Raw genomic sequence first — 21091 nt, 5'->3', positions numbered from 1 at the left:
TATGGACTATTGTAGTCTAATTGTATTGCCATTGTCCTATATCATTTAAATAAGGGAAATTATAGTCTTCGCACCTTTATTGGAGTGTGTAAATAATATAGTTTTAACATAATATGATCTGAAGCAAGGACTAAAGGTTGACTTAATCATCATTTTCTTACAAGGAAACAATACTTCAAACACTTTTTAATTACCCATCCGTTTAAATTGCAGCTTTTTACATGATATGACGCAGAAAAGCAACTTGCATTCAAGGCACTCAAAGTTGCATCATTGCGCAACATGGAGAAGAGTCGCCTAGCGGGGATAAATCAGTTCAAATCCTCCCTCCTTTCCCTCCCTGTGACTGGTCGGTGGCTGTGTCAGTCAGGGGGAGGGGTGCACCTCTAATTTCTATATGCCTGCATGTCAATTTAAGACTCAGATTGCGTTCTCGTGCGTCGCTGTCAGCAGCAGCAGTAAAACCTCTCTGGACTTCCACAGACTCGCTCCTGGATTTCTACGTAAATCAGCTGAGACGCTCGAGACGTGCGTGTCTACCTGCTCACACTGAACCTTTGGATATTGCTGCCCCTTCTAAACGCATCCGCACACTTCAGTCTCGTGGTGTTTTTTTGCTTTTGAAGTGTGTGCTCGAGACATCACAACACTTTAAAGGAAGACTTTTTCAACTTTGGAGTTACATGTAGCAGTGTAGTGTACATCGCATGTGGTTTTATCACCAGACCATTAGCGGACTATTTCTCTGGGAAACTTAGGCGCTCTTTTTTTGGGAAACATGTTCAGCAAGTGCTCCGTTGTGTTATTAAACGTCCTTTTTCTGGTGCGGGCGCTCTCGGCTCATGAGTGCACACCGTGTGAACTCCGGACATGTCCCGTCAAAGCCCCGCGCGGCTGTGACGGGGGCCGGACCTTGGCTCGGGATCCGTGCGGATGCTGTGACCGGTGTGCCCGGCTGGAGTGGGAGCCCTGCGGCGGACAGGACTGGGTGCACGGCTACTGCGCCCTGGGACTGACCTGCGCCTCTTTTAACCAAACCGAAGCAGCCACTATCCCTGAAACTGGAGTATGTAAAGGTGGGTAGTGTAATTTCCTATGAAATCATACCACTTGTGGCAGTATTGGGTGAATACATGTGCGCTTTTGAGCTGTTAACACCAATAAAAGAGCTGTAGGTGTCAACTCATTCGGTAGAAAACCATCCCCTTCCTTTATGTGGCTTGAGGGCATCGCTATTCAAATGTCAGTTAAGTCCTGACTGCAGTGGCTGTGTCAGTGTTTACCTTCTCTCTGGATGCCTGGAGCAGCTCCCCAGGTCTGAGGGGCTCTTGACTGCCAGGAGAGGAGTCATGTTCAACTGCTCTTTCTTCTCCTCAATGCTTCGTTCACTCTCCGCTCAGGGGCATCACAATTGGCTTGGCAGGAGTGATTTGGCACTAGGTCACACTTCAGCTTCAGTAGGGTTATGTTCCCTTTGCTTAAAAACGAAAGTGGCATTCCTAGAAAAGATAGTTAATTCAGAAAAACCCAAACTGATTGTTTGAATGTGGGAAGTCACAATTGGGGATTATTAATGACTTGGCCAAGAGTTGCTGAAAGGGATTTTATAATGATCGGCCCCTTTCTTGTATTTATTGTTTACCACCATGAGCTTTAAATGTGTGACTCAGAGTTATAATGGTTTGACAGCACGATTGCAAAAAAAGTCCCCTGCAGAATTTCATAAACAATCTTGTGAATCCACACAATCCACTGTGCTGTTCCAAGCAGAGTTGGATTGTTAGATTGTGGATGTGCTCATTTTACATACAATTTGAGCAACTTTCTGAGCATCAAAGAACTGTGCATGGTGTCAGGTTCCTCACAGTGAACGAAGTAAGTAGCAATGTCCTTCCCCTGAGGAACAAATAACTGCTGGTAGCCCCCCTCAGCCCCTCCACCTGCACTGCGTCCAGCCAGTTTCGGAATGATTGAAATGGACTGACAGGACTGTAGAGAGTAAGCAGCTCTCAGTGGGTGTCTGCATTCCCTGACCCTGCCCTCCCATCATCCCTCTGTGAGGTGGTCCAAGTCAGGGCTGCAGGAAGGTTTTCCAGGGGTCTCGAGCCCCAGGCCATCCCAGGAGACGCTGCTGCTGATTGTGCCTCGTGTACAGGTTAGGCTGGCGCCTGCAGGACATCTCCTCTGTAAATTAACAGCTTTGGAGTGAGTGGGAGACCTAATGGCTCCTCTGATTGAGTTGTGCCTCTTCTGGTCCTGTGGCTCCAGGGGCCTCGGAGCACGCTGCTGACCCCTAAATCAGTCACACGCAAACCCAATATCCCAAAGGGTCTAGGTGGGGGTAAATCAACACCTCCCGGTGTGTTTTCAGGGGCCACAGTAGGCAGGCTGAGGGAGGCTGATCCCAGATTTCCCTCCTAGAGCGGCAAGGGTCTTAAAGTGATTAGCCCCGCAATCAGGAGTAGGGGGTAAATGTTTCCGCTTTCTGATCCCCTGCTTTTCTGCTCACAGTTTTAATTTTCTGGGTGGTCAAAATATTTTAATGTGGAGACAAAACAACCTGTGGCAGGTGACATATTATATAAGTAGCATACCTCGGTGATGTGTCATCACCCAGTTATTGTTGATCCTATCATTGTGTTTTTGGACCTGGAAATGTTATGTATGAAACTGATATCTAAAAATAATTATAATAGTGCTGGAGATTACCTGATAAGTGAGAGGTGTATAAATCCAGCCGTTGTTTGCCTTTGAATAGTGAAAATAACAAAATATAATTGAAGGGGCCACAGGACATAGTATTAGCAATACCTGGGATAATAAAATCTGTTTTTCCCATGAATTAATTTGACACCTAAACCGTGAAAAGTAAATGTTGCTGTTGCAGGTTGAGTCTGTCAGGCGTTTTGTGAGTACTCAAGCACCTGCTCTGGGTCACCCAGACCTTTAAACCTTCTCATATTTGCATTTATCAGTCAGGTGAAATCATTAAGTCCTAGCAGCTAAATTATTTGTTGTGATGTTCTCATTGTCGCCCCTCCCCCGCAAGTTTCCCCAACCTCAAGCAGCACTTAACATACCACAACATAACAGAAAGTCTGTCTTGCAGGGACGCTATGTCCACTGCACTCCTTCTTCGCATGCCTTCTACTTCTCCCTTCCTCTAGTATTATCTAATGTTTCAAATACTTCCTTTTTAGCTCGCTATCAGCCAGAGGGCCTCTAGAGGTCAGCTTTCCCATCCTGGACATGGATGCCAAGACAAGCAGTCTCAGTAGCTAAGAGAGGAATCCCCCTGGGATGAAGCCATAGACCTTGGCAAGAATCATGTCAGATAGAAGATAGTGAGGCCAGACAGGACCAGGGTCAGGCTAAAGGGGGCTATGCTGAGGAAGACCAGCTTAGCACAAACTGGGCTGACAGAGGTCAAGCGTAAAATGAGGTAACGAGACAACGTCCAGCCTTTTTATAAATGTTACCTCTTTTCTACAGGCCAGATTTAGCACCACACACAGACCGGCACCACTGCCAACACCACCTTCAAATGAAAATACCCTCCCAGGCACAGGAAAGCCTCTGGAAGGAAAAAAATGTGGAGCGGAGGATCATTTTAAGGTGAAAGGAAATCGCAGGGAAAGTTTTGGTGTGGTTTACTGAAAAGGCTGCTTGTGCTTTGCCAGTCTGGCTGGCCGTCTGGGAGAGCTATTAACGGCCGGCCTCAGGTTAGAGGTAGCAGGTATTACCTTCACCTGTTCAATTAGCAGCTGGTGTTTAATAGAGTGCTTTTGAGCATCGTCCACCACCCTGGACATTCCACACAACCAAATCTAAACTTCCAAGGATGTTTTTTTAATCTGCAGTCACATTGATTTACTTTCACTACAAGTTATTACAGTAAGAGACAGACTTTTTCCCATAGTGGAATATCTGTTTTAAATTAATATGGATCAACATATGTGTTTTATTAGGATTTACGGCATATGAAAGCAAAGCCATGGAACTCCCATTTCTTTCCAGTGACTTTGAGTCATCTTAGTATTATTTCTGCGAACCCTCACTGAGAAAGAAAATCATTTTCATCATCGGACACTTTATTCCAGGTAGGGCTGTTGCAGTGGTCTGGTACATTTACTATGAAGTGTTTGTGTTTATATTAAATGGTAAACCTTCTCACCTTTTCTCTTGTGCATTGTGGTGTGTAGCTGTTTGCAGAAGAAAGCCAGAGTGTTATGATAAGCTCCAATCATGCTTCAACACTGTTGATTGAGGCCTGGGAGCAAAACGCTCGGGAAGGGTTACTCTGGGTTACAGTTTGTCTTATCCTGTTTACTCTGCTGCCACTCTTAGTGCACTTCACAACTGTGAAGGAGGATAATTTAGGGGTATAAAATGTGTTTATTCATGCATGCATGAGAAAGGAACCCTGTTGGGACGCACTACTCCCTCGTACATTCCTTCGTACGGTGAAGCTTGGTCCAAGCTGGGCAGAGCCCCAAGGTGCCATCTCAGGGGCAAAGGAACAATATGTGGGTATGGTGCGAGTGGCCTTGGCACATGAGGGGCGTCCCAGCAGCCAGCAGGAATGGAAAACCTGGGAGGGCCCCATGCTGTGGAACAAAAGCAAACAAATGGGCTCAATGGCTAAAGTAGCGTGGCGCAACGAGGACTGGGAGGAGGTACGGCAGCACAGAAATACTCTAGACACTTCAGTAGTGGTGCTGCTGAGGCAATGTGTTGCAATCGAGGCTGGCTAACCTTTCTGCACTATGAGGGGAAAACATGTTTAGACCCATTTCAGCTTGTTGAATGTCTCTTTAATGTACCAAATTAAAATGGACAAACCAGTCGATGATCATTAACTGTCCTCTATCTTAATGTCCTTCCCTCCCCCCGCCCTTGCAGAGCTTCCTGATCACCCAGAGGCCGGCCTGGAGGACGAGCGCTGTCCTCTGATGACGGGCTGCGACAAAGCTGGAGGTCAGTGTGTGTGCGATGCCAGACACTCCTGCTTGGGCTCGTTCACATACCCAGATCAAGAATCCTGCATGAAGGCCAGTAAGTCAGGTGAGCCCTCTCCTCCCGACACATGATGAAACACAGATACACGCACACTCCGAATTTGAGTCCGAGGGAATAATGCTGTCCATTGAGAGGAGCTAATCCATAACAGATGTGGCTCTTAGGTGACTAATTCTACTTACATATCATAGTGATGACACACAAGCGCAGGTTTTTGTGATACGGTTCCCCACTACTGCCATTGTCTGTGACTCATTGATGACTGGTGTGTGTGTGTGTGTGTGTGTTTCAGAGGGTCGAAGGCACGAGCACCGGGAAAGACACAGAGAGAAGTATGTTGGACCCTCCAACCCGGCCTGCATGTTCTCTGGGTGTAACCTGACCGCTGAGGGCTGTGTGTGCGAGTCTCAGAGCTGCCACCACCACTTTGCCTACATCAACCGCAGCCAGTGCCAGGAAGCCGCAGGTAACCTTCAAATGACCTGCAACTGAAAACTGGCAAACTACACAGCAGCAGCCGACCAGTAGCTTCACTCAGCTCACGTTATTTGGTAGATGTAACGGTTTACACCTGAGAAGAACTTATGCTAAATTCTGCTCTTTTACACTACTGAATAATAGCTTTCAGAGGTTATGCTTAGCATAAACAATGATATAAAGCATCCGCTCAAGGTATAACCGCGATTTTGTACAAATTGCCTCCGTGGAACAAAGAATTCCTTATGTCCTAGCTCATTATGTGTTAAAAGAAGCATATTGCCTCCAACCAATGAATAGCTTGTGACTCCGAATATTGTCACTTTTAATCTTAAGCGAAGATCTTTATAAAGATCAAATGTTTAAAAAATCTGGTGTTATCGTGCAAATGAATCTCCCTGAATATTTGCAAGGACTCACTGGGAAAGCTCAACAGTCAGTTATTATAATGCACTGCACTTCTCATGACAACATGGAGTGAAAAAAAGAGCAAGACAAATGTCATGAAAAGAAAACATGATGAAATGATGTAGAGAGTGAAAGAGAGAAGGTGTGAACCTGACTGACAGAGTAACAAAAACATAAAAAAGTCTCAGGAGGTGTTTCTGAGACCGATGATGGAAATGGTTGGTGACCCTAAGGCACAGGATACAGTCCTTAAGGTATACATCTATCCAGTTTAAGATGAAGTATGATGATGCTTGAAGTAAGAAAATCCCTTGAATGATGTGGGAGAAACAAGTGTGCTATAACCTACATTCTGAGGAGTCTCTCTGATTGACACTTCTAAGTGAAAAATGTTATTGGCAGGGAGAGTTAAGCTTCTTCATTTGGATTGTGAGGTGTTTGGAAGATAGACAGGTGCAAAGTGGCAGCTCCTGCCTCCTGACTGACACATGCAAATAGGACCTGACTGCAGCTGATTGAACTCAGTCAACCTCGGTGTGTGTTGGGTAAACCTCATCATGCTTAACGAGGCAGAACATAGTAAAACCTTCTGAAAAACCTTGAAACCAGAAAATGCTCTGGTGTAGTGAACAGATTAAGTCGAAAGCATGTGACTAAGTGTTTTTTTATCCACGTTACTCTCTATTGCTGATATTTCAGAGAAAGAACTCCCCTTTAGTTGGAAAAAAACAGTGGCTGGCAACGTGCCACAGACACATATTTGAGATTATTTAGTCTGCAAATAACACTGTAGTTCTTCCAGAACAATTACCCTACAGCTGTGTGGATGTTAATCGGTAAATCCCACAGGAAGCGTATTCGTCAAACATCATATTGTTTAGACGTATCATCATTGAAGTCTGGTGTTACAGTGAAATATATATCTTCTGTTTTGTAACTCCCCCATCTCAAAGTCAACAGATGACAGTTTAAACTCGCACCAGCGAAAACTGTAAACAACATTTTTTAGCAGCTTATGAGTTCTCACTGCGACACACCCACCCCTCTGATGGCCCCTCATTAAGTAAAAAACCAGGATGTGCGCGTCTGCAACTATACAAGAGGAAAGATGCATACATGTGTTTATATATCATCACGTGTGTGTGAGTGTGATGAGCCTATATCTGGGAGCACTCGTGTCTGTGTGAGATAAATATCTTGTTTGTGTAGATGTTCCCGGCACAGATTTCCCCTTCGTCTGTCACCAGCCAGACCCGCCTCTGTGACCACACCGGGACTCTGTGGTTAGACTTTTATTCGCTCTGCCCTACGTCCATCAACCCCTCATTGTCTTTAGACACAAACAGTCATTAAGTAAGGGATAATGTGCAGCGACGCGGTCATTATGGGGAAAAGAACACCGACAGGCTGATCAGGAGCCCGACGCGAAGCGGAGGGATCTAGATCTGCATGAAGGTGTTCTTTGGTGCACATTATCCCGCTTATTACATGGCCACATTCTCAACAAAGTAATGATATGACTCCCACTATTAATTGAAATGCTTTTATGGATTTAGAAAATGATTTTATTGATTTAAAAAATAGTTGTATGTATTGATTTAAATTGACATGCATCCGCTAAGGAAAATAGTCCGTTGTCACCGTTTTAAAAAAAAAACGGAGCAACGCAACGGCAGGAAGGCGGAGCTTTTTGATTACAGATTTGAAAACATCGTTGCTTGCTTTAAAATTAGCACAATTCATGATGTCAAACCTTGGAAAGTATCTAGATATCCCTGCCCTAATGCCAAAGTAACTGGCAACTGAATATGTGTCGCCGTTTGATGTCTATGTCTGGACCGCTGCGTAAAAAGGAGGGTTTCTGCCCGTTACTTCTCCGCTGTTTTCTTGTCGCTCTTGTCTTGTCAGTTAGAAAAGCAAACTGCATGCAGTTTGCTTTTCAGCCAAACTGTATACAGTTCAATCGACCGGACTTCTTTCTGCAGATTTGAGGAAATTATTAGCATGCCCTGCGAGCATGTGACACTGAAGGTAAACCTTCTTCTAGTGCGTAATAGCTTGACTGATGACACTTCACACAGCTAGAAATCGTGTTCCAACATCAGTCGGACAATCTTGCTTAAGCTCACACATGGTATTGGTTTGGCCTCCCACTTTCTCTCTGACTCACTCAGTGGTCTTGTTGTTTCATCCCTCCCCTGTGACACACACTGATCTGTTAAAACGCAACATCATCTCCACTTTACCACTGTAGCGTTCAATCGCCTAATGTTGCCTCGTGTAGGTCCAGTTGGATTGTGTCCTTCAAGACGCTGATGTAATTTGGCTAGAAAAGTTCAATCAGAAGCCACTGATTATTAGCCGCTTGTCGGGAAAAGGATGTGATAAGTTAAGGAGAGGGAGGGGGGACGCAGGAAGATAGGAAACTGAGGCCAACCATTTAGTCGAGGTATTTTTGTCAAGTACAGGCCCCAGGGTCTTGGTAGGGTGGTGTTTGGTTATTTTACACTCTGGGACAGTTTACATATTTCATTCATGATAAGGCCCCTAACTGTTATTTTAGAGGAATTCCCCTGCTGTTGCTCACTGACAGAAAACAAGCAACAGCAGTTGCATTTTGGAAGTGTTTAGGTGATTCATGCGATTGGCATCACTATAAGGAATACTTCATCCACAAAATGACCATTTGTATATCAATTACTCAGCCTGTATAACTTGAATACTTATAGAAAACATTGGTTTCCTCGCATGCCACAATGGTGAATGAACATTTAAAACATGTATAAAATTAGATGAGGTTGAAGTATATGGTGCTTACAAAACTATATTGAAACTCTTAAGGATAAACAAGCTCAATACTTTCTGCAAATTAGTGAGATTTAGATTTATATAGTTTTGGTGTTGTTAAATGCGGCCCCCATTTATTTAAATTCATCAAGAATCTTCTCCGGATTTGTTTCTGTGTCCACCGTGGAGGCATCAAGAATAAATGTGTATTCATGGTAACATAGGGGGAGTAGTTGATACACAAATGGTCATTTTGTGGGTGAAGTATCCTTTAGTTCTAATATTTGCTAATAGAATAATGAATGATGTCAGTTGAAAACTCAAGCCATGCTACAGCAGTTGGGTTGTCTACTTACTTGCTGTTGCGGAAGTTCACAGGCGGTTCACCAGACGGGAAAATGGTGCCCACTATGATGCCATGGCACAAACTGACCTTACTCCCACAAATCTACATTTCCTTTGCCACCTCCGCCCTGCCCCTCTCTGCCCTTGTGAAAGGACCGTTAGTTCTGCTTGGCTGCAGCCTCTTTGTGGCAGCGCTATTACTGGCCGAGCCAGACCGCCGCCGGCTGGCAGGGGCGCGAGACGTCTCAGCGGAGTGTGTTTGTGTGAGCCGTCTGCGAAAGCTATGGCTACCGCTCTACACCGCTGCTGTTTCCCAGTGTGTGCGAGGAAACATAACTCATGTGTGGGGATTGAGACAAAGAACTTCCATTTAAGGCATGATGGAATAGTCGTCAACCCACTGACTACTCATGGTTGGCCTCTAAACCAAACCATCCAGCATTAGGTCAGCGGGAGAAGCCAAGACACACACACGTGAAGTCTGAATGTCTCGCTCAAACCCTCACTTCATTCACAAAATCTAGACTTAAAACCCCAGACCCAACCATGACCATCAACAAATCAAAGACAGCCCAACTGCAGCGGAAGCCAACTCCTTTAGTTCCCAAGCACATTTCATCCATTATCAGCCATTCCTTTCCCTGAAAGGCATAACATCCATATGGTCCAATCCATACATAGCTCAACTCGTTAACAATTTGTCCAGCAGCTGTCTACCCCCAGGTCTCCTATACAGTCATTTCATCTTGAGGTATAGTGTAGTGACAGTACATGTGACTGTTCACTTATGTTTAGCAGTGCATTATGTTGAGTACCCTGGAGCAGAGTATACTCAGCCTTTTCAGATGCATTTTGTGCCTGATATAACGATTGACCATGCGTGGTGTTGATCTCTAAAGGACAGGCCCGTTAGATAGAAGTCCCTAGCGCTCTCTGTCAGTGGCCTAATCTTATTGGCCATCTGACGGCAAGGGAAGGGTGTGTTTCAATGGAATGTGCACTTGCTGTGCTAACACACAAACACTTGAAAAATCTATGTGCAAATGTGCACCTACGTGTGGACATACTCATTACATCACCCAAACACGGTCATTCACAGCTGTGAGCAGCGTTACCCGGGACACTGAGATCACGTTTTTCATCTGCAAATATTTAGCCAAAGAGTGAGAGAGTGAGGCATGCAGGCCTGCCGGCTGCTGCGTGCCTACGCCCGTCTACCTCAAGCTTCTGACCATGGTGTGAAGTTCCCACCAAGTGACCCAGACCCCCTCCCAGACCTGCTTCGCGTCCTCACACATTGACTCACACCCTCTGATACAAACAGGGCACAATGCGGACTTTCTCAGTTAAACTGCTGGTGGGCAGCGGGCCAGGCTCCCGCAGCTTTAAGTGAGAGACGGCCCTGATGTGTCCTTTTTTGCGGAGCAACTTTATAAAACCTGAGGACAGACCAAAAAACCCACGGAGGGCGGCTGGACTGAGACAGCTTTGTTCTCCACTGACTTGCTTCCAAAGTCAGCCGGTGAACAGAACTCACATTGTGAGCTTTTTCCATGAGTAAACTCAGGCTGTCAACACAGCCTCCTCTGCCTGGCCCAGCCGCACTGGTTTGGGGGAAGACTGTGCTCCTTGTACCAGGGCATGAGAAGCAGAAAAACCCATTTAGATATGAGGTGTTTTTCTTTCTTCAATTAACTGCTGAGATGCCAAAAATATGCATTGTTAACAAAAGAGACCATTATGTGGTAATGAAGCAATTTCCGCATCCCACCTCCTCCAGACCCGTGCCAGGTGTGTGTGTGTGTCTGTATGTGTGTCTAAGTTGTAGCAGGTTGTGAATTGAGGTCAAAGGTTTTCTATTCTTTGTTATCTTACAGTTTTATATGAGCATATGTTGCCTCATCTACAGTGAATTTATCGAGCATAGCAAATCAGGCCTTTTACGTTTGTGTGGGCTGGAGTATGGCCACCATTGTGATGCGAAGATTGGTCCTTTGGTCGCTGACTCTCTAATTAAAGCTATTTATGCAGCGAGATAGAACAAAAACAGCACAGGATGAAATCCTTTCGCTGCTGACTTTTTCTCTCCTCTTTGTCTGCCTGTTATGCTCATGAATGGGCCAGCTAGAACATTATATTAATTGGACCTGCAAGGGCTGGACCATTTCCACGGATGGATACAATTCTATTCATTTGAATAACAATGGTGTGTCTGCCAGCTGCTTTTCTCAGCGCACTCTCACCCTAGTCATTATCACCACTGAAGGAGTAATCAGCCTTCTCTGGTACACATACAATGCCCAAAAGTGTTTTGTTTTTTTTCATCGCAGAACTCCGTGGAAGATCCTTTCAATGGCTTAAAACAGTGTGAGGTTTTCATATGCAAAACCAGTCTTCAACTGAGCAGCGGCAGACATAGTTAGACGTTATTGGAAGTAAAACATTCACCAATCGGCACTTCCAACTGAAGTTTATTTAACTCAAGCTTAGGAATGAGGCCAAAAACCGTTAAAAGGGTTGGAGCCTCCCTTAATTTGGGGGTTTTCCCTCATTTTCTATGACACTATTCAGCTACAAAGTTTATCAATGAGAGCTTTGTGGCGGTCCTCACTGTTCCCAGGTTGCTTGGGTAAACAGTACAGTACAGATACCTCACACTCCGGCTCTATTTATCTGGAGCCAGAAAAATTCAAAGTTTCCCTTATCCTCAATTTCATCCGTCAGAAATGTTGCCCACACTCAGCATAATACAGCAGTCACAGTCATACAGCCCCTTTCCTCCTTGTTTATTCTACGTCAGGCAGACATCAAAAACGTCTTAGTTGCACTGTCGGCAGAGTATTAGGAACGGTTGAGAGTATACAGTATGATTCAGAGGTCCGACTCTGGGGTTGAGGACTGAGCAGAATCATTATCAGAGGATCAGAAGTCTGCACCCTGAACTGCTCAACAGTTCAGTTTCCCCCATCTTGTGGGAAAACCTAGAGGGATCAATTTACAGGTCTTCAAATGTCAGAGATGAGGCACATCCTCTGAGAGACTCTTGTTGCGCCGGGAGCCAGCGCCAGTCTGGGAAGCCCATCAATAAAATCAGCTTCTGGAAACATGGCCAAAACCCCAAGCCCTGTTATGTAACCTCAGCCTATATATCAATCCCTCTCCTCAAAAACGATATGCATGCAATGATTGTTAAGGATTACTCATAACTAAATCATGAATGACTTTATTTAATTTTCTCTTAAGGCAGTCATTTGTTGACATATTTTCTCCTTTAAAAGTCAGCGATGATTAAACTAGATTGCTGGATTTTCCTCTTTCTCATCCATCATTTTTGCACTGGTTAGTGCTGCCTTCACACTCTCACTCTCAGCTGTCAAAGTGTGTATTTACTGTGCTTTCAGCAGGGGATCTTGGAAATTACTCAATGTTTGACAATTGTAAGACAGGACGTGATTCTGCTCTCTCCAATCCTTGTCTTCTGCTTGCTGCACTGTATACATTACAGTGACACTGAGAACCAAAATAAACACGTCCCTTTGGTTTGGGTAATCCAATCTTTGTAAGGTAGCTACTGTTCTCATACAATGGCGGTACAGAGGGGCGCTCCACTTTTCTTTTCCTGAACTGGCTCCAAAATACACCCCTGAGCCCCTTGCCCAGATTTCCAGTACCCCCGCAACTCTTTCCCCTTTAACAAGGGGTATCAGAGCAATTATGTTGGCTCTGGCAAATGAAAAGACAAACACATCCTGGTATGCTAAGCGAGGGGAGAATCTAAACTGGCAAGAGGAAAAGCTCTGTTGAAGGTTGGCTGGTATTAATGGCTGGTTTTAGTGAGTGAGGGGCTGTTTGGATTGCAACTGGCTGGGTGGGATCAGAGGCCCGCAGACAGGATACGCAGAGAGAGCCTTGTCGTGTCTAGAGCGCCGCTCTCACTTCTCTGACAGGATACTGTGAAGCTGTCACGGACTGAAGTGGGGATCTGATCTGTGCACAGAGTTTGTGTTGGGTGGCTGTGTGAACTCAGCCTTTACACCGTAACACGAGTAGCGCTGAGATTAAGTGGCTCGACTGACACGACCAGGATCGTTCACACACATGTGCACACACGTGTAAGAACAGAAAAAAAACTCCTTTCCTCTAGGAGAACAGAGTGGGCACTGTCAGAGTCTGGTACAGTTAAAGGTGGTGTTACAGATTGTCTGTCTCTTTTTAGCTTTACTTTATGTATCTAAACATGAACGTGCACAATCTCTGTGTGTTTCAGAGGAGCTGAGGTGTGCTGGGGTGACGTGTCCTGATCTGCAGGTGCCCTCCTGCCCCAAGGGTTCAGTTCTGACCAAGAGTTACACGCCCCCTTCTGGTTGCTGCCCCTCCATACCGCCCACGTGCACCTGTGATCTCCACGCCTGCCCCAAGCCCCAGTGCCCGAGCGGACAGCGCGCCGTGCCGCTCAGCGAGGCCAGCGGCCAGCCGGGAGACTGCTGTGATGTCTTTGAGTGCCAGAAAGGTGATTTGCACTGAACTGCACGCTGTACACTCCGCTTCGATTGGCCTCCAACTGGGGGGTAGCAATGGCACAGTCGGTGTGAGTCTCATCGCCTTTGAGGAAGCAATTATTTTCCTCAGAGTAAGGCTTTCCTCCCTGCTGACCAAAGGTCCACAGATGAAAAGGAAAGCTGCTGATTGGATAATTACTGTTGGGCTGTTTATCAGGCTCGGCCGATGCCTCCCAGGGCTGAGACTATGGTTCAAAGACATATTTGCAGGGGGTGTATCCACCAGTATTTCTATTGCCTGTAGAGATATGAAAAATAATGGGTCTTTTAAAGCAGATGGCTGATCGGAAATATACTCTTTTAGCCATGTCTTACCTAGAGGGAAACATAGGCCTACAGAAAATGCTCAATTCAGATGGTCATCCCATATCAATATCTTACTATGCTTACTGTATGTTCGAAACCCCCAAGATAATTCCTTGCATATAAAAAGATACTTGGAAATAAACCAGATTCTGATCCGGAGAAACCTCAGCTCTCTGACCCAGAGGCAGCCAGGAGCATCAGGAAGGCAGGGAGGGGACCTGTGGTATTGGTCTGTTTACTCGCTCCCAACAAATATTCACTGTTTTACCAACAGAACAAATTCCCATTCTGGCCCCTCCACATGCATAAATGAGTGCTGTGTCCCGGAATTAATGGACTTAACGAGCTCAGTGACCAGAAAAGTGCTTAGGCTACGAATTTGCTCAACAGAAGTGCAGTGTCAAAGGGTTCCTGTCTGGTCACACGTCCAAAGGGAAAAGGTTCAACAGTTCATTGATGGGAATGCTTTTTATGTGCTCCAGTCTGCCAGTAGGGAGGGTAATCAAGTCCGGCAGGCCGGCGGGGGCTGAATGGCAGCCGTGGGGGCCATGGGATCAGTGTTTTGATAACAAGTGTCTGCTGCTCTTTGGGCCTGGGGCTTGATGCCTTTTGTGCTGCCCATACCATCCATTAGGCCTGCATGACTGCGTGCCGTGCCAGAAAGATCCACAGACAGAGACAGGGAAATGGACAAGGACACACACTGGGCCCCCCTAGACACCGTCCAGGTCCTTCATTTGCCCCCCACAGCACTGGCTGCAAATACTGTGTCTTATACATTATAAAGGCTACTGTAATTTGCTTTCAAATACCATACTTAACCTCTAATGTTACAGACTATAACCCGGCCCCCCATTGTCTCTGCGTGTCAGGCTTCGACTGATTAACTTGTTTCCATTGCCCTCTTGGCTGAGGGGCTCATATTTAGTCAGGGTCAGTATGTGCTGTGACAATAAAGCCCACCTGTGTGTTTTGGCCTCCGTTGATGATAGACTCTTTCCACTGGTGGCTGGGCAGTGGCTGTATCTGGGTGGAAGACCAGACCTGGCAGCGCAGTGCTGACCTGATGTCGTCTGATGTTACAGAGGGTCCTGTTTGGTCCTGTTTAGCTGTGGTCTAACATTAATCAACACTCTATCTGAAAAATAAATGGCATATGTCCCCTGCAGTGAGCCCTGCATCTGGTGTTGAGCAACGAGGCTGAGATCACCACACTCACAGTTCTCACTACTCAGCTTGTGTTTGTGTTAAATACAACTAGAGAGACAGTGAAGAATCATTGTTTTGGTCTCACAATCTAACTCGTATTTCTATAATTCGATTTTATTTTATTACCCGATCAAAACTGCAAAGTTATTTGTAATAAATCACATTAGTATTAATCTCTGGGAATATAATTTTTCCCACAGTGGTTTTGCTTAATTCGCCTCTAAACCACAAGAAGCCCCAGTGTGACAGTCTATTGTAAATTATTTAGACTTGCTAAGGGTCATTGTTTTATGACCCATCCATCTCCACATCCAATCCTCATCTCAATTTAGAGAAGACTAAACATCACAAAGCATGACTGGAATTTAGACTCTGTGCCGCAAGTTGTTTTAGGGATTACCATTAACAAACACTGCGGAAATCACATGTGAGCGTCCCCTCATGTGACTTCCTATTGCTTCTGTGAGCGTTAAAAAACGGTGCCGTGCCTTTTGATTTCGGCCAGCTAAAGTGCTTATTGTATTTTCTATGCTTGGTTTTGCTGCACGCAACGCAGACCGGCAGAGAGAGAAGGAGAAGGGGGAAAAGAGGAAAAAAGTGGAGGAGAATGGAAATGAAAGATGAACAAATCTCTGCTCTACTTTCAACTCACTCAGCCCACCTGCTTTGTATTAGGGTGCAGTGCTGCTTGTCTGGAGGCATGGGGTCATCGGTGCAGACGCTTTAAGTCTGCACTCAAAGGTATGGCGTACAGATGCCGCTGTAACCTCCGCCTCTCATTTATAGAAACCGCTGGCCCCACATCTGCTTGCATCTGTGCAATGCATTTACTCGCCTAACTAGCGTAGCTACTCCTCAATGAGTCTGGAGTCTTACATAACCATATTGCCTCACTCCCCTAATGTTGGACTGGGTTTGATGAAAGGTTGCTGTGTGGTTTGTTCAGATCTAAGAACTTCGAGCCACCCAAACCACTGTGGTACATTTGAATGTGTAATCTGGTTTTACCATTGAGATGTCATGCTGTAATCTGGTTTTACCATTGAGATGTCATGCTGTAATCTTCCTGCTCCCTTTGGCTACTAAACAACCACCATTTGTTTTGAATGAATGATCGTATTAGTTTCAATTTGTGGAAAATGATGACTCAAGATTTGTTCAAAGTAGTAATGCATGCACATTTAGGCATGGACACTTTAAGCGCCAACTGTGAACGTATTCTGGTTTTTACTAGGCCGGACCTTAGCTAAGCTCATTGTATTTCATAGTAAAGGGAACACAGCCAAGGGCTTAGATGCTTTTGGGGAATGCAGGCCAGAGCATTGATTTACTCCACCTGCCACCAGTACCCTAAGCCCAGATTCTGCCAGAGTCTCAGACCCACTGCAGTTTTCTTTTACTCTCCTCCGCAAGCGTTTGACGCCTTTTCAGGACTTCGTAGGTCCTTGTGAAATTCCTACTCATGGACTTGGCTCCATTGTCTGATGAATGCCATTCCACCCCACAGGCTTACCCTCAGTGTCTGCCTCAGCACCATTTGGTTCAGATAAACATTTCCGTCAATAGCAGAAAATGAATGAATGTGTTTATGGAGCTGGAATTGATTGTATACAGTTGGGCTAGTGTCTCATAGATCAATTTTGACATTTTGTATTTGAAAACGGAATTATTTTCTCATAAAGTCACGAGAAGAAAGTCCTTGTCTTAATCTTCACCAAATGTGATGGACACCTGACGAAGTGTGTTTAGCGTTATCCTCCCCACATGGTGTTCAGTCTAAGCAGCTGTCTGATGCCTCTTTTCCCTGTTCTTCTCCTCAGTTTCCCCGAAGTGTGTCCACAACGGGAAGGATTTTTCCGAGGGAGAGGTGTACCGCATGGACCCCTGCTGGCTGTGTCAGTGCCGGGGAGGAATCTCCTTCTGCTCCAAGGCAGAGTGCGCTGAGCTGGACTGTGAAAACTTCTACGTTCCTGAGGGCGAGTGTTGCCCTGTCTGCATAGGTACATGCGTTTACCTTGGTATTTTGTTAAGTAACATCAAATGAATTGTTAGATTTGCCAAAGGTTTCACTAAGTTCCTGTTTTATAAATGCGTTCGAGGTGATGTGGCATTGATGGGAAGGCCTCTGGCTGACTGGAAAGTAGATGCAGGAGAGGAAGAGGTGATATCAAAGTCCAACATGCCAGACACTAACCTCTAGTGACCCATAACTTAGCGGCTTCCTCATATAACAAGTTTCCACAGTTGTTAACATACCTGGCAAACAAGACGCTCACTAGAAACCCAGCCAGGGGTTCATTTCTACCTGGGAGACTTACATAAAAACCTTCTTTTAGAGTGTACCGCTCGGCTTTGTAATATCTGGATCACGCTTAATGGGGGGGACCCAATTGCAAAACACATGTGTTCAAAGCCAGGTAAAGAGCTCTGATATGTGCACTTGTTAAAAAAAAAACAGGGTTGCAGCGCATATGGCAACCACATTACAGTCTGCTAGGAGCCAACGGATAGAGATAGTAGCCAGTGTTAGCTTCTTCCCGCTTGGCTGCAGTTGATCGGGCGCATGAGAGCGATGGACGAAGACAAAGATCAAGACCACGGTGGAGATCGTGTTAGGTCAGTGTTGGAGCTACACCTGGAATATGTAGGCGTTTAGATGGTATGGAATGCTTTCATCTTTTACTTATGGAAAGCTGCTCTTACTTACTGCATGGCTCACTGCGAGAAGTTCCCTGTAATGCTGTTAATCTGGATTAGGGGGTTGTGTTTACCTGGTGGGATTGTATTTAAATATATACTAATCAATGTTTCCTACGGTAGGTCAGATCAGTATTTGTAAAGTTGAGGGATTTGTTGTAATGATAAACCTAGAGAGAGTTATCACTGGACGCTTTGGTGTCTTTCAGTTTAGTGTTTTGGTTATGGATCATTCTTACCACTCCCGTCAGTAACAGCAGGTAACTGTTTTCAGCATTTCAGATAACAGACATCAGACAAAGTTTGTTCCTAGCTGGTAAACATAGTGCTGTTTTAAGAGATTTTTTTTTTTTCACGAGTTGGTGGAGACCCCAAAAAAAGCAAAAAGATAAGTGAATATTGCATTCTAATATTCGGCCATGGGTGAATTGAGGTCAAACGAGATCCTACGCAGGTTAGTCACAGCCACATGGACAGAACCTCAGCAGCAACATCTCAACTGGGATCTGATTGGGCAAATAGGACGCCTTTTGCATAATTAGCAGCCCCCTCTGAAACTAATTCAGTAAGGCACCATACAAATATAACCACACTTTTGTTTCCCACAGAGAAAATGCTGAGACCTATTTCTAACCTGCCTGTGTATCAAATAAACAGTGTAAAAAAATACTGTTTATAGTGAATGAACAAAATGCTCCCCGAGGCGGGCTCAGGCATCATACATCACCCGAAGCTGTGCACAATAGCTTCCCAAATTGGCTTTTAAACTCCCCACAACTATATGGTTCCCACTTAGGACTAATGGCTACAGATTGGAAAATGTAGCTTTCGACACAAAGTGCTCTCTTTGCTTCAGACTAAAATGTATCAAACGCTGACCTAGCCTTTGCCCTGAAGGGTCACGGCTTGAAACGTGGATGAGTTCAAGCTCTTAGCCAAGAGGTGAGTGGACACTGTGGGGACTAGCAGCTATGGACGTCATCACCCTTGCTGTGTTTCCCATGATCAAATCTCTCCCAGGACGACACGGCGATACCCTATAACTTGTGTGTCTCATTTGAACTTAAATCCATATGTATGTTGTCGCAAAGCCAGGGGCCTCTCCCCACTTATAAATGTAGATATGTCATCTAAATTCAACGCTCTGGGTAACAAGCCAGTTTCCATATCTTGTTAGCTCCCTCATGGAGTATCCTGCTTCCTTCAGCTCTGCTCTCACTCTGCTAATTCAATTACAGTAGAGGATGTAAGTTATATTGGACTGTAGTTTAGGGTTTAAATTAAATTCATGGTAGCCAAACCAAACTATACACGTGACTCTGCGGAGAATCACATCAAAGATTCTCCACTTCTCTCACTTTGTTTTACAACCCACAATGTGTCCGTGTCTCCTCTCAGATGTGGAATTATTCCCGATGGACAGCACTAAGGCCAGTTGCTGGGTGAATAACAAGCTGCGGGCCCACGAGGAGCAGTGGAAGGAGGACGACTGCACCTTCTGCCAGTGTGTGGACGGAGAGCCGCACTGCACGGCCATGGCCTGCAAACAGAGCTGCCAGTATCCGGTCAAGATCCCTGGAGAGTGCTGTCCCTTCTGTGAAGGTATAGAGATCAGTGCTGCTCTTCTGTATTTATCAAACACATTACTCATATCTGTATGAGGTAAGCTTGAGCCCCCATACTGCATGTCGGGGGCTCCTGTGGCCCCGCAGCTTTGCTGTAGAGGCCGTGTCGGCATGGGCTCATTAAAGGGGAGGCCACGGAGCATTCTTCAAGCTGCAGGGTTCTTTGTGTTCCTTTATTACCCTTGCCCGCCGAAATGAGACCCACCTGTGTGTGCGTGCTTTTAACGCAGAAGGCTGCATAATTGAAGTGGATCTTTTTTTTGTGAGCGTAATTAGTTACAGCTCGTTGGGCTGCTCCCCCCACCGAACGTGGCAAGAGGGGTTTGACGGGAATAGCCATGGTGCCGTGTGTGTGTGTGTGCTCCAAACTACTGTATCTTCATCCTTTTTGTGGATTCACAATAAAGCTGGCCCTGAATCAGTCTGTCTAACTTCAGTCCAGGGGACACTTTATTGTCTCCACTGGTAGTCCCAGAACTAAAACATGCTCTTTAGACAAATCCAACTTATTAATGGGAGACAGCTCCACACAATAAGACAAAGAGGTATAATCCCCCTTACTGTGCGACCCACCCTGGTGTAATTGCTCTACATTTATCTGTAATCACTGTTTTCTTCAAAATAAGAGCAGTGTAAATAGGTAGCTATTACAGTTGGCACAAACGGCATCGGTGAGGTAGAACACCTGAGGGGATCCTAGCAAACACACACGCATATAAAAAAAAATAGAAAGTCATAAAATAAATCCCATTTTGTTGTTTGTTGCTGTATTCTGTTGCTCTCATGCAAAGCTCTTACCCTCCATCGTCTCTTATGTTCCCCAGAGCCTTCTTACGAAACAGTTAGCCCCTTGCTATGCCCCCCCCTGGAAAACTGCTCCCTGTCAGTGAGCGACTGCCCCTACGGCTTCCAACAAGACACAAATGGATGTCTGCTCTGCCAGTGTCTCAACAGTAAGTTCACTTTCCTGGCTTTATGTTCGACCTAAAGGGTTAACGTTTCACAGACTGACTTGCAGAAGCGTGAATGTGATGCATTTCTGACATGCTGCTTCTTGCATTAAAGTGCTGGACAAACAGTGTTGTATTTACCTGTTTGCTCATGCTGATGTCAAAACAATCTGTTCCTGTCAAGCAGGCTGCCAAAGACATGTTGATCATTGTGACGGCTTATTTGCGTACATGGCTGCAGTCCTTGCAAAGTCACAAGAATGTTCCTGTGATCAGCCCCATCGAAACTCATGTCTTTGCCTTGTGATGGATTGTTGTGCCCATGATCACATGACCTCTCCCTCAACTCTTTCAGATGACTCCTGCCCTGACCTGGGAAAATACTGTTCCCTGCAATGCCCAATGGGGTACAAGAGGGACGATTTTGACTGTGAGGTGTGCGAGTGCTCCATTCCCGTGCCCAAGTGCCGACCTTTGACCTGCACCAAGACCTGCCCCTATGGATATGTGTAAGTACACCGAGTGACCCAGTGGGTTTTCATCCCCAAAACTGAATACACTCATTTGTCAGCTGTGTTTTCAGCGTGTATAAACACATATATGTCTTTTTCAGCGTGTATAAACACACATGTCATTTTCATTCTAATGCTGACTGTTAAAACGTGTACTTTCCAGTTTGGGAGCATCAAGCTGATAAAAAAAGAAGGTT

General features: G+C 45.4%; 1 protein-coding gene across 4 annotated transcripts in view; it reads left to right on the top strand.

The window, feature by feature from the left end:
• Positions 1-435: 435 nt before the first annotated feature.
• crim1 (cysteine rich transmembrane BMP regulator 1 (chordin-like)) overlaps positions 436-21091 on the top strand; it is a 34256-nt gene continuing 13600 nt past the window's right edge. Inside the window, exons 1-8 of one of the 4 annotated variants that reach the window (XM_034130968.1) lie at positions 436-1076; positions 4903-5064; positions 5312-5485; positions 13304-13546; positions 16931-17110; positions 19206-19409; positions 20257-20385; positions 20738-20891. In XM_034130968.1, coding sequence (XP_033986859.1) covers positions 779-1076; positions 4903-5064; positions 5312-5485; positions 13304-13546; positions 16931-17110; positions 19206-19409; positions 20257-20385; positions 20738-20891 — 1544 coding nt within the window. In that variant the 5' untranslated portion in view covers positions 436-778. The remainder of the gene's footprint in view (positions 1077-4902; positions 5065-5311; positions 5486-13303; positions 13547-16930; positions 17111-19205; positions 19410-20256; positions 20386-20737; positions 20892-21091) is intronic. The other 3 variants (XM_034131046.1, XM_034131189.1, XM_034131122.1) reach the window with 3 other exon arrangements.

Source organism: Trematomus bernacchii, unplaced genomic scaffold (assembly GCF_902827165.1).
Source record: "Trematomus bernacchii unplaced genomic scaffold, fTreBer1.1, whole genome shotgun sequence".
NCBI classification, from domain to species: domain Eukaryota; kingdom Metazoa; phylum Chordata; class Actinopteri; order Perciformes; family Nototheniidae; genus Trematomus; species Trematomus bernacchii.
The sequence above is the reverse complement of the archived record's forward strand: the minus strand, read 5'-3'. Positions and strand labels throughout refer to the sequence as shown.